This window comes from Ochotona curzoniae, unplaced genomic scaffold (assembly GCF_017591425.1).
Source record: "Ochotona curzoniae isolate NIBS_2020 unplaced genomic scaffold, NIBS_Ocur_1.0 contig_3520, whole genome shotgun sequence".
Lineage (NCBI taxonomy): Eukaryota > Metazoa > Chordata > Mammalia > Lagomorpha > Ochotonidae > Ochotona > Ochotona curzoniae.
The window spans coordinates 15,896,633-15,909,551 of NW_024465894.1; the positions used below are offsets into that span (position 1 = coordinate 15,896,633).

Genomic DNA, 12,919 nt, shown 5'->3' on the forward strand with positions numbered 1-12,919 from the left:
AGCCCAGGCTTGCCGCCCCCCGCCAAGGTATACCCCGGAGCCCCTGATCTGAGGAGTAACCTGCTCTGTCTCTGCTTCCTCCTTTGCCCAATGAAGATAAAGAACCCAGAACTCACCAAGCACTTTCAGCACCCCAGTCTGACCCAGGTAACCGTCACTCTCTCCCCTGGCCAGAGGGGGACAGAGCAGGTCCTGTCCCTGCCTCCCAGGCTTGGGTTCAGTCTCCCTCTCCATAAAATGGAACCCTGAATCTCTACGGCATCGCCTCAGAGTGGGCATTAATGAGGTGACACCTCTACTCGACAGCGCGGAGCCCAGCACACAGCAATCACCTGACAGGTGCTGGCTGTGGTGTGCCTGGCTTCTCACAGGTGAGGACACAGAGGCAACATGGCAGGGAAGCCCCCGGGTGGATGACTACAGACGCCTGGGATGCAGCAGGTGCTCCAAGAAGAACAAGCAGGCCACAGCCAACCTGTCCGTTTATTTACAAGGCACAAGCTGACAGTCTGCCCGAGGGCCTTCTAGCCCCTCCTGGGCCTCCTGACCCGTCACTGGAGGCCATGCTGGGCCCTTGGGACAGGCCCAGAGTGGTTGCACTGGGTCCCGGCTTGCTTGGTGCTCAGGCAAGCTCGAGGGTGGTCCTCCATGTCCCTCAGGCTCCTCCTCTCCTCCGCTGCTGCTGACCTGGGCTGGCGCCCTCGCTCGAGCACAGTTCCTGTGTGTTGGTGGTCGCATGGAGGGTGGGAGGGGGCCAGCGGGCCAGATGATGTGTGCTGGGTCTTATCTGTTGGGAAAGGAGGCAGCGGGGTGCCGGGTCTCTCTCACAAAGCCTGCTCTGTCTCCCCCTGGCAGCTGGGCCTAGGCATGGGCTGAGTGGCTTCCCCATAGGAGCCACACATGCTGGGACCTCCAGTGAGCCCGGGCTGTGGATGACCCTAGGGGGGGGCAAATCAGGGGCCACCAGGACAGACTTAAAAGACAAGGAGTTGGGGGGAGGGAAGGGAAGCGGGGGTGTTGGCAACAATGGACCCTAGAGTCTGGGGCGCTGCTGGTGGGCCAGAACTCTGGGGAGGCGTTAGCAGGCTGGATCCGGGCCACACTCTGCGGCGGCTCACGGCAGGGAAGCGGTCACTGCGTGGGGGGCACGTGGGGAGCCCCGAGCCTCCCAGCCTGGCGCAGCCTGGTGCCGGCCAGCCCGCCTTCTCTGGCCTTCAGGGCTGTGTGGCCTCAGCCCCGGGCCCTATGCGGCTGCGTCCAGGCCTCGGCTGCCTGGGGGCTCACACCCCCAAAGTCATCAGGGCCCCGGAGCTGCTGATTTTCTTGAAGCGGTTCGCGGCGCTGACAGCGATGAAGTTTTTCTAGGGAAGGAGGGAGAGGGAATTCTAGTCAGCCCCAGGAGAAGGAGGGCTGGTGGAGGGAGAAGCTGGGGTGTGTCCGCTGAGTGTCCATCAAGAGGCCAGAGTCCACGGAGGGTGCAGTACCCATAGTGGCCACAGCAGGCGCCATGACATGCGCCATCACTTGCTAGGTCAGCTCACCGCGTTCAAACACTCTGGCAGCTCCAAGCAACCCCTCCTTTCCTCTCTGACCTCATTCCTACTTTCTTGCTCGGCTCACTCCAGCCTTACTCGCCTCTACCTGTTCCCCAGATTGACCAACAGTGCTCCTGCCTCACCCTTGGCACAGCCTCCCTTGCCTCAGATGGTTTTGCTGCAGCCCTGGTACTGCTCACCCCTCCTCCTCCCTTGGACATTCATTCCAGGGCTCCCTCGCACTGAGTCCTCCCAAATACCCTATCTTCAAAGTGCAGCCTTGGTCCAGGGCAAGGGGTCGCACAGTGGCACAATGGGTTAAACTACCGCTCCAAATACCAACATCCTTTATCAGAGCTGTGGTTTGAGCCTGACCTCTGTTTTCCTGATCCAGCTCCCTCTTGATGCACCTAGAAGGCAGCGGACTCTGGCCCAAGTCCTTGGGTGCCCGCCATGCATGTGGGAGATGGGGAGGGAGCTCCTGGCTCCTGGCCCCCACCTGGCTGTTGCAGCTGTTTAGGGGAGTAAACCAGTAGATGGAAAGATACCTCTGTTTCTCCTCTTCTCTCTGACATTTTGCCTTTCAAATAAATCAATCTTAAAAAAATAATAATAAAATGCAAATCAGGCCTGGCACTCCTGAACCCTGTTATTTTGGGGTACAACCTGAGGACTCCTTCTTCAGCTTCCACCCAGTACCTCCACAGAAACTCAGAGCTACAGAAAATCAATGCCTAGAGATTGCGACTCCACCACAGGCTTGCTTCCTTCCATCTTCAAATATCAATTGCGCAGCAGCGGACACTTCCCTGGGCCCAAGCCCCACATGGACACCCCACCCAGAGTAGAGGAGTGGGTGGAGGGCTCCCCTCCCGGGCAGGAGCCAGTCCAGGATGGAGCGAGAAAGCTCAGCCCTGCTTGGCAGACAAGACTAGGTGGCCAAGGCAGAGCTGCAGGGGCTGGGAGGCACGCCAGCCTCTCCCTGCCCCCACCCCATGGTACCTTCCAGCGTCTCTTCATGAGGTATTTCTTCAACAAGATCTGGGACTTGAGACGTCGGTTACAGCGCTTGGCTTTCTCCGCCAGGTTGTTGAGCCAGGGGTGGGCGAGACACTGGGCAGCACTCATCCGGGCCCTGTGGGAAGGCATGGGAGGTGAGAGAGGGCAGTGTGCTGGGAGGCACCCAACCCTGCTGTGCCACCCTGGGAACCCACGTGGGGTTGGGGTCTCAGCCCAGGGTGAGCCTCACCCCTGCTCCTTGACAATGAGGTTGGAGACGAAGTCTTTGGCCTCGTCTGACACGGCCTCGAAGGTCTCCTCGTCGAAGTACCAGTTGCCGGAGAGCACGTTGTTCAGGGTCTCCGTGTCGTCATCTCCCAGGAAAGGAGAGAGGCCGCTCAGCCTGCAGGGAGGGCATGGCAGGGCCAGGACTGGGTCAGGCGTTGTTGAGGAGTCATTTTGGGGGTCGGGCAGATCTTAGGAGGCAATACCATGTGCTGGAAAGACCCCCAGCCTCCCAAGTGGGACAGACCTGGGTTTGAATCTGGCTGGGTGACTTTGGACAAGTCACTTCCCCTCTCTGAGCCTCACTCTTCTCATCTGTAAAATGCGCATAATCATCCTAGCTTCCCAGGGAGAAGCTGAGGACTAATGAGTGGCACAAAAACCCACGCTCTGGTCATCCAAGATTTGTTCTCCTGAGCTCTGGGCTGGGATGATCTGCTGCTCGGAGCCTTGTTTTGTCCATCTATGAAATGGGTACACAGCCCCACCTTTCCTAATTCTCCCTGGTGTGCCCACCCCCGCCCCCCGCAGACCCCTAACTGAGGGAATAAGGAGCAGGACCATTTCCCCAGAACACGAAGGCCAGTCTTGGCCTGGACTACCCTCTCACATGACCCAACCCTCTCCCTGGCCCCCCTCTCCTTTGGGGCTCACAGCATGTAGGTGATAACCCCCAAACTCCACATGTCTGTCTTATCGGAGATTTGGTCGTAATTCACCACCTCGGGCGACAGGAACTCTGGGGTCCCAAAATTCACCTTCAGCTTCTCGTTGGGGTTATACCTGAGGGTGAGACCAAGGGCTCAGAGCATAGCTCCCAGTGTGACCCGCCAAGCCCCCCAGCACCCTTCCCATCCGTCAGAGGCCAGCCCCACCCCCTCCTCAGTGGTACCTCCGTGCCAAGCCAAAGTCAATGATCTTCACCAAGTGGCCCGTAGTGTTGACACACAGAATGTTCTCTGGCTGGGGACAAAGTTGGGGGGGCCTGGATTGGTCTCTGATGCAGCCGTTGCCCTCTGGCACCAGGTCTACCCAATCCACAGACTGGTGAGGTTGGCTGCTGCCAGAGACCCTCTGAGCCTGCCTGCACCTAGACACGAGGAAAGATGCTGAGGCCTCATCTCAAAGCACAAGGCCTGGCATCGCTGGCTTCCTTCATGTCAGTTCACTAATCCTCACACCTGCCCTGTGAGGCACAAACTGTCACCCTGACGGACAGTGACCATCTGTCCCCATTTTACTTTCAATTAGACTCCAGTCGCCTCATAAGCAAATGACACAGCCAGGCTTTGAACCCAGGGCTGAAACTCCAATTCTGGCCAATGGCCAACATCCCCTGGCTGCCACTGGCCAACAAGGACCCACAAAGAACTCTATGAGTGCTGCGGTAGACACAACACTACAAGGTCATTCCTTCTGGAGCAAGGACCCTCTTTTCCCAGTATCCAAGGGCACCATCTCCATGTCTAACCATAGCCCCTGGTACTTAGCCCATGCTCAGAGGAAATCTGAGTCCCAAGCTCAGTGATGCGTGCATGATGTGTGCATGAAGATACGGCAAGGCCGGTTCCTGTTGCTGCGGCCTCCACTGCCTCCCCAGCACAGGGATCAGGGGCCGAAGCTGAGGTTCCAGGGTTCAGTAGAAGCATCTTCACACTAAAAACACTGCCTCCCAAGAACTGGAAGCCCTGTCCAGTCCATTTTTTAGAAAAATATTTTTTAAAAGAAGTATTTATTTATTTGAGAGATAGCGTAATGCTTTACTCCAAAGGGCCACAAGACCAGGCTGAAGGCAGCACCAGGAGCTCCACCCTGGTCTCCCACATGGGTGGCAGGCACCCAAGCCATCCTTCTGCTGCCTTCCCAGGCATATTAGCAAAGAGCCAGATGGGAAGTGGAGCAACCAATATGGGATTACAGTGTTATAAATGGTGGCTTAACCAGCTACCCTACCACTCAGGCCCTGGGAAGCCTCCCAGGAACTGCGCGTTCACCCAGGGCAGGACAATGAGGTCATTCCCAGCTCAGCCTGTGTCCTACCAAGACAGGAAAGGAAAAGCAAGGTCCCAGGGCCCATGTGCTGGAGGACACCCAGCAGGGTCCGCTCCCACCCAAGGAGTTTTCAGCAGCCCTGGCACATAGACCCCTGGAAACAGCCTGCCTGAGATCCAAGGGTCTCCCAACCTACTTCACCATGAAACACTTTTGTTAATTAAAACTACTTTTGTTAATGCATTGCTATCCTAGGGCAGCGGGGAACAACACATCTCAGGACCACAGGGGCTTGTTGGTTGCCTGCCTTTCTGCCTGGGGACTGTAGTCTATCACCCACAAACTAGCTCGTGCCAGGGAGGGACTTGGGACCACAGACTCCTAATCTCCCCAGGTGTCAGTGGGAGTGGCAGCAATGCACCTCAACCCGGCACTGCTGTTGTGAGGGTCACTCCCCTGTCTCGAGCAGTCCTGGACAACTTGGTAGCCCAGGGCGAGTGTTAGGGGCAGCAGCCACAGCTCCCTGGCCTGTCTTGGGCTGGCTCTGGGTGCCTTGGCCTTGGCCTTCTTCTTCAAGCTCACCTTGTATCTTTCCTCTCACTGTGAACCTCCTCAAGAATCAACTGATTCAGCCATGATCTTATGAAAAAGGGAGGCCGCATGCAACAGAGGCCACAGCTTCCCCAGTGCATCGGGTAAAACCCCAACGCCTCACACAGAACCTGCCAGTGCAGGCACGTCAAAGGCATTCATTGAGCGAGTAAGCAAGTAAAAACCCTAGCATGGCCACGTGGCTACTGGTACTAACCTCCCTTGGCTACTTGGTACTAACCCACCTCATCCCCCCCGCCTTGTCACTTGTCCCAGAAGCATTAGCGCCTTCTCCAAGGACAGTGACCACGTGGCACTGCTACCACCCTTGCCTGCTCCACACCCCGAGTAGAAATTACTCAGTTCTGGTAGCCATCACCAGCGGAGCAGCGGAGACCTGCGGCAGGAAGTCCGTATTCTGACCTCCTACTATGTGTCTGAGTAGTCTCCACATGTGTGTGCTACTGTCCTGGCACCCTGCCTAGGTGTAAGGATTAGGGATTTTTTTCTATCTTATCTCACGACCCTTAGAGGTCTCCACTACCTAGAACAGTGCCCAGCAAAAGCAGGCCGGTGGGAAATAGCAAGCAAATTAAAGCAACAAACATTTGTAGTGCCCATCGCGGGCCGACACCAAGCTTGGTGCTTTCCTGACACCTCTTAGTGACACATGTGCAGGAAGTACTGAGTCTGCTGTTCCCAGAGCTGCCAAAGACACATTCAACCACTCCCAAACACCGGGCCAAGCAGCTCAGGAGAGCTGGCCCCCAGGGTCGCTTCCCTCTCGCCTCTTCGATCACATCCAACATGTGATACATGCTCAGTAAACCTGTTGAACCGATGCGTGAGCCTGGACGAGAGGGTGCAGTGGGGCAAGGAAGGATGGAGGGTGGCAGAGCAGATGCCAACGGACCACACATGGCTCCGTACCTTGAGGTCCAGGTGCAGCACCTGCATCTTGTGCATGAAGAGGATCCCATCACAGATCTGCCTGACAAACACCATGGTGTCCACCTCGGTGAGCTGGTAGTCCTCGTCCACGATCCTCTCGAACAGCTCGCCACCCTCGATGCTGCGTGCACAGACCCCCCTCTCTACAGGCTCGCCCCGGGCCTGCCGGCAGCCCGCCCGTGCCCGCCCCGCGGCCACACTCACTACTCCATGAACAGGATGATGTCATGCGGCGTCTCAATGGCCGCGTACAGCTGGATCAGGTTGCGGTGGTTCAGCTGGTTCATGACGTCAATCTCGAGCTTGACCATTTCCTGGTGGCCAGGAGGGGTGGGGACACCCCCCGAGCAGTGGTGTCACTCCAGCTCTCCTCCCTCCCTCTCCACCTGTGCCCTCTTCCTCCACCTGTGAACACTTCCCAGCCTGCTCCTCACTGGTCTCTTTGCATCCCCTCTGTCCCCGACCCTGGGGTCGGCTGTCCTCTCCCTGGTCCTTCCCTCAGGGACTCCTTTCCCAGGCCAGCTTCACCCCTCTTCCTCCTCCTTCCTTTCTCTGCCTCCCTGGCCGCTCTCTCCCGGGGCGTCACTATCGAGTCCCATGGATCCAAACGTGACCAGCTTCCAGGTCTGCACCTCACACTGCTCCCTCCCAGGCATCCACCTGGCTACTTGCCATTTTCTGGGGATGTCTAAGAGGCATCTCCAATCCGTCATGTTAGAAATTCAACCATTGGTTCCCCCACCCCCTACCCGCCACCTGAGGTCCCTTTAGCTTGCCCCTTGGCAGAAAGATGGCAAGGCAAACAAGAATGATCTGAATTCCTCGTACTCTCACTCCACAGCCCCACACTCAATCCATCAGTAAACCTTTGGTGTTGTCTACCTTGAAACTAGACCATAAATCCAGTCATTTCCTACCTCCCCCACCACTGCCTTCCCAGTCTGAGCCACCAGTGTTTGTCACTTTCAGGAAGTTGGCAAGGCAGGTGACACCTTGGTGTGTTGGTATCAGGGATATTTCTATCACAGAGACTGGCAAACACTATGCATCAAGCCCCTGCCCAACCCAGAGCCTACTGTTAAATGCTGCCCATCTCACAGCAGCCTCTTCCTCCTCTCTGCCCTTCTTCCATCCTTCTGTTCAGGCCTCGCCTCACATACAAGCTCTCAGGACGCGCTGGCCACATCTCCCTGGCACTTCTCCCTGGCTCTTTTCATTTACTGCCACCATGTGTTTCATTTCAGTTTTAATTAAAAGATACAAGTCCTTCAGTTCTACCAGGGCAGGACCTCCCCCATTCATTTATTCAAGACATACAAATGAGAGAGAGAGAGAATCTCCCATCCTTTAGTTTACTTCAAAAATGTTTGCAATAGCTGAGGCTCGGCTGGGGTTGAGCAGCAGAAACTCAATCCAGGTTTCTTACCTGGGTGCACCTCTGCCTGGAAGGCCTGGAGTCTGCCTCCATCCTCAGCTCCCTCCCCTGCCCCCCCCCCCCCGCCTCCTGCTGGCTGTCACAGCTCTCCCCCTGCCATCCCCCACACTCCACCTTCTCCCCCTGAATCACAGCTTCATTCTTCAAAGCCCTCACGGGGGCGGGGGGGGGACAGATGGCTGCCTCGCTACCCCTCCCCCGGGGGCCCCAGGCTGTGGGGGCACCAGCCTGCAGGTGGGCGCTGCTCTCCTCCTTACACACCAGGTTTGACATTTCACCTTGCCTGCACCTGGGCATTCACTCCTTGAACGCTACTTGTGGTCTCCTCGCCACCTAGCCCAAGTGGCTGCTGAAGGCAAAGCTTCCAACCAGGCTGGTTTACCTTCACATCAATTCCCCAGGGTGTAAACCACATCCACTTCACTCTGGGACCCCCAGTTCCCAACACGGGGGCCTGGCCCAGAACCCCCACTCATCACCGTTGAACTAAACATCCAAGTTCCCTCTTCCCCCCACCATCACTAACGGTGGTGCCTGGCTTGTGCCTGCGTCTGTCTGTGGCTTGTCTTCACATAGCAGCTGCCATGCAACAAGGCTCCCACTTCAGGGCCCGCATTCAGTGGCACAGGTGGAGACAGGAGGGAAGGACCACCTCTTGGGCACCCCTCCCCCTCCTGCAAACCCTCCACTACCTTGTCTTTGGGGGTCTGCTTCTTGATGACCTTGGCTGCCAGCTTGAGGCCTGTGGCTTTCTCTGTGCAGGTACACACTGCTCCAAACTTGCCTCTGGAGAGAGAAGAGGGTGAGGATGAGGGGACACTGCTCAGGGCGTTGTGCCCTGCCCTCCATCTCGGCCTCCGAGTCCTGCTGGGAGACGGAAATGCTCCCTCCAGCCCCACCCCAACTTTTTCCTGATGCTGGGAGCACACAGACCGTGGCTGAGGGAAGGCTCCTCCAGACCCGTGACCCTTTTGGGCTTAGGCCTTGTAGGAGCCCTGTGAGAGGAAAGCCACCTTGCCCCCAAGGAGGTCAGAGTGGTGTCTGAAATGCAGACAGCTAGGGAAACACTGTCTTATAGAACCCTGGCATGCCTGTGTGAGTGACAGGGACTTGGAGTACAAAGAAGCACATAAGAGCTTGCACACACAGTGTATCACCACACACAAGAGGGGCGTGTCCAGGCCTTGCACGCGGCCAGGGACTCCGTGCTCTTCTGTCTGTGGATGCCAGCATGGGACCCCAGCTCTCACCCTCCCAGCGCCTCCTTGGAGTTGATGCTGAATTCACTGTTGACATTTCCGGTTCTCAGCTCCACAATGCGGTGGGGAAACGGGGCTGGGGGTGGTGGGCAGTCATCTGAGGAGGCAGAGTGGAGCTGTCAGGGTTAACCTCAGCAACTGTGGAGTATTCTTCCCAGAAAGTGAGATTCGCTAAGTGGGACTTGGGGGACACTGACTCCAGGACTGGAGGCCCAGCTTTCCCCAGCAGGCCGGCCACCAACACACAGAAGGGCTTTAGGAGGTCTCTGCCTCTCTCTGAAGGGACCCCGCTTCTCCTGGCTAAACAGTAAGCACAGCTGACTGGACTTCAGGGTAAGGTATGAAGACTCCAAACAACCAAACCCACATAGCAGGTATGAAACGAAGGCTGCGCACCCTGTTTAAAGCACCACCAGCCCCGCAGCACCAGCGAACCGGAGACGGAGACGTTGGGTGGAGAGGGGCCGCCACCTAGTGGTAAGCCTGGAGAACAGCAGGCCCTGAAGCCTACCCCAGCTCCAACCCCTAGGCTGAGTCATCATCGGGAATGGAACCCTCTTTTAAAAATAGCGAGAGGCCACAGGGAAGCCGGGCTGGTGATAAATCAGACGGCCTTTGGAGATGGTTCAGGTCCCATCGCCCGGAGGATGTGATTTCTGGGCGGGGCAGGGCGCTGCAAGGCCACTGGCCGCCACCCAGCCGCCAGGTCCTCCCACCCTGTCTGGGTGGCATGGTGCCGCTCACCAGGCGGGCTGGCCTGGCTCCCAGGGCACCTCAGCCTGGGGGCGGGGAGGGGGGTTGTTAGGACATTCTGAGCCTTCCTGACCCCATCTCACCCCACCCCCAGCACGACTGAACCCCAGCTCAGGGCTCCTCCTGCTGCGGCTAAAATGCACCACAGGCCCTTCTCTAATCACCCATGGGGAGCCCTTTGCACTGTTGTCCCATCTCACATTTGAGTCCATGGAGTCTGGGGTGATCGAATAAACTTCCTGCGTTTTTAAAAAAAATTTCATTTTAGCCAAAGCAGAAGAATGTTCAAAGTGAGAGGCACTCCCTAGGGCTATGTAACAAGTCAGCTGGGGAGGCCCGGGAGTGGGGGATGCCAAGTGGGCGCCCTTTATCCTCCTGCCCAGGCAGCGCCAGCCCCCTCCTTGCCTGGCCTACCTAAAATCTGGAAGCAGTCCTCCTCTCTGGTTGGGAGGCCAAGGGCCTGCCCCACCTCCGGTTTCTCCGAGGGAACAGCCTGGAACTCCATCCCACTGGCGGTGTCCTCTTGCACCTTCACCTGGCCATCTTGGCCAGTGTGGCCTGGGGCTTTCTCTCCTGCTTCCTTCTGGCTCTCCGCCAGCTCGTTCTTTGCTCCTTCTGCATCGGCTGACCCGGGATCTGTGGGGGCGAGGGTCACCCCTTCAAAGATGAGCTCGGACACCTCACTGAGGGGCTGCTGGGGGGGCTGCTTCTCAGAGCTGGAAGGGGGAAACAGACAAGGGAAAGACTTAGCACCGCCTCATGCGCCATCCACAGCCAACAGTGCCCCCAGAGTGTTGTGGGGAGATGCATGCTGCTTGACTTTGCATCAACCAAGGAAGGTCAATACCACAAAAACTGCTCCCCATCTTGGCTTTTGACATACTTAGAGATCTGATAACCGTGAAGAGGGTCCTTCATGAAGTGTCACGTGGGTACAACTAGGAAGTTGGTAGCTCTTGATTCATAGTTTGTGGCAATGTCATTGATATTACCCAACCATCAAATTGATAAGCTAAGTGTCCCTGTGGTGGCTTACATCATTAGCATTCAGCAGGTATAGCAAATTGTATGACACCAGTGCTGCACAGAGATTACCAAAGTGCTGGCGACCATCCACCTGTTTAGTCGCTAGCCAGCTTTTCCTATTACACGGTTCCTAACGATTGTATTAAGACTGATGATGTCTCGTGACAGATCAACCCTGCCCTTGCCTAGAGCCAAGTCCACAGAGAAAGAGGGGCATCAGCTTAGGGATCTTTCAAGACCCAACACGCAGGATGAACGCATCTAACAAAAGCATCAGAGCTACCCTCCCCAGCACTCCACGGAATGATAATGATGCCCGTGACAGGGGAACAAAGCAGGGGATGAGCCAGAGGCCTCCTTCCCGCTCCTACAAAGGGGAGCTCACCTTGAGATGACAGCGGGGCAGCTGGGGCTGTGCAGAAATGCAGGTGAGCCTCTCCTAGCAGCCACGTGGTCCTCTGCTGCCTTCCTGCCCACTGTGGGCTCTTCAGGGTCCTGGTGACCTGAGGGGATTTCCTTGGCCTCCAGCTTCTGCTCACTGGCCTCTGCTGTTGCAGTCTGCTCGGGCAGGGCCGCTGGCTGCCCAACACCGCCTTCTGCAGCTCCCCCATCCTGGCCAGCCTCTCCTTGGGGACCCTGGCTGCTGGGTGATGGTGGAACTGGGGCAACATCCCCTATTTCTGGAGCAGGGCTTTCGGCGTCTGTCTTCAGGGTGGCTGGATCAGGATCTTTCTTTGGGTCTGAGGGCCCGGGGTCCTTCTCTGGGTCTGGGGGAACAGGGTCTTTCTCCACAGCTGGGGACACTTGGCCTGCAGCACCTTCAGGTGCCTTGTCTGTGAAGAAAGTGAGATGCCCATCAGCGTGCACCCCACCCAGCTCCCTCCCCAAGGATCAGCACTGCACCTGAGTCCCCATCCAGTCAACAACTTGTAGCTGCTTGACCCACCGAACTTTCTAGAACCATTTGTAGAACCAGCTCCTGGGCCCTTAGGCAGCCTCTGTGTGAAGTTTCTGGCCTTTGGGTGGGCCTGGATCCTCCCCCACCACACCTTGCCGGGACCGTTCAGGTGCATCCCGGACAGCCATCCAAAGAAGCTTCGTACCTTACCCACGTCTCTAGGGAAGGCATGCAGGCCTCAGGCCAGGCCTGGCTCCCCCCAGAGATCACTCTGGCTTCCGGCTCCCTTCCTGCAGAGTCCATGCACAAAACCAACCCTCCAACCCAGCGCTTGCACCAAGGAACCTGCCCAACCCTGGATTCAGATGCCCCTTCCCAAGCTCCTCCCTCTGACTCCTGCCCCAGCCTGGCACCTGTTGAGGGGCTCTGGATTCCCAGCTCCACTGTTACGTCTTCTGTCGCCATGAGGTAGGGAGGCGTGTGCTTCTGTTTATCTAACTCGAGTCTTTCCAGCTGCAGAAGACTGAATGAGGTGTGTCAGGCTGTTGAATGCCTCCTGCCGTCTGGTTGCAGTAAAGGAAGAGACTCAGGCCTGTGGCTGATTGAGGAAAGAGAGGTACCTGGGGTGGACAGAGGCGACCTGGTGGCCGCCCGTCATGCAGCGGCTGCTCAGGAGCGGTCCCAGGACAGTTGTAAGGGTTTGGGCTGGGTGGGCAGAGGCGGAGGCAGAGGCATGGGCAGTGGAGGCGGGGACGCAGGAGAGGATCTCTTACAGCAGGGGCCATGCAGCTCGGGCTGCCACCACCTGTCACTCTTGGCCCCATTTCAGAGGACACGGCATTCTTCCTACAGCCTGCTGGAACAAGCAAGAAGAGCAAGGGAGGGGGCACAAGGGGCCCTCGATGAGCAGCCCTTCCCCTAGGCTTTGCTCAGTACCCCCGACTTGGACAGGATGAAAAAAGGGGGCCCTGGGAGAAGAGGGCTTCTCAGGCAGGGCCAAAGGACAAAACTGTGCCCAGGCCCGGTGCCTGCTCTGCCCACCTGCCTGCCACATCTCTTCTAGGGCTCCCCAGAAGCTGGTTACTGACACGCAGGCCCAGGGCTAATCACCCCAACCCCGTGCCCAGCTCTGTGCCCCTGGCGTCCGGATCTCCTTGGATCGTCTTTGGGTAAGAAACTGTCTCAGGAGCACTTG

General features: G+C 57.4%; 1 protein-coding gene across 1 annotated transcript; it reads right to left on the minus strand.

Annotated features, from left to right (window-relative positions):
• Positions 1-1,280: 1,280 nt before the first annotated feature.
• On the minus strand, positions 1,281-12,189 carry MYLK2 (myosin light chain kinase 2). The gene is made up of 12 exons (XM_040981135.1): positions 12,138-12,189; positions 11,212-11,659; positions 10,215-10,516; positions 9,039-9,144; positions 8,481-8,574; positions 6,558-6,667; positions 6,333-6,474; positions 3,712-3,782; positions 3,474-3,602; positions 2,785-2,937; positions 2,538-2,670; positions 1,281-1,361 (listed from the first exon to the last, which is right to left on the minus strand). The coding sequence occupies exons 1-12, from the start codon at positions 12,187-12,189 to the stop codon at positions 1,281-1,283; spliced, it is 1,821 nt and encodes a 606-aa protein (XP_040837069.1).
• Between the last annotated feature and the right edge of the window lie 730 nt (positions 12,190-12,919).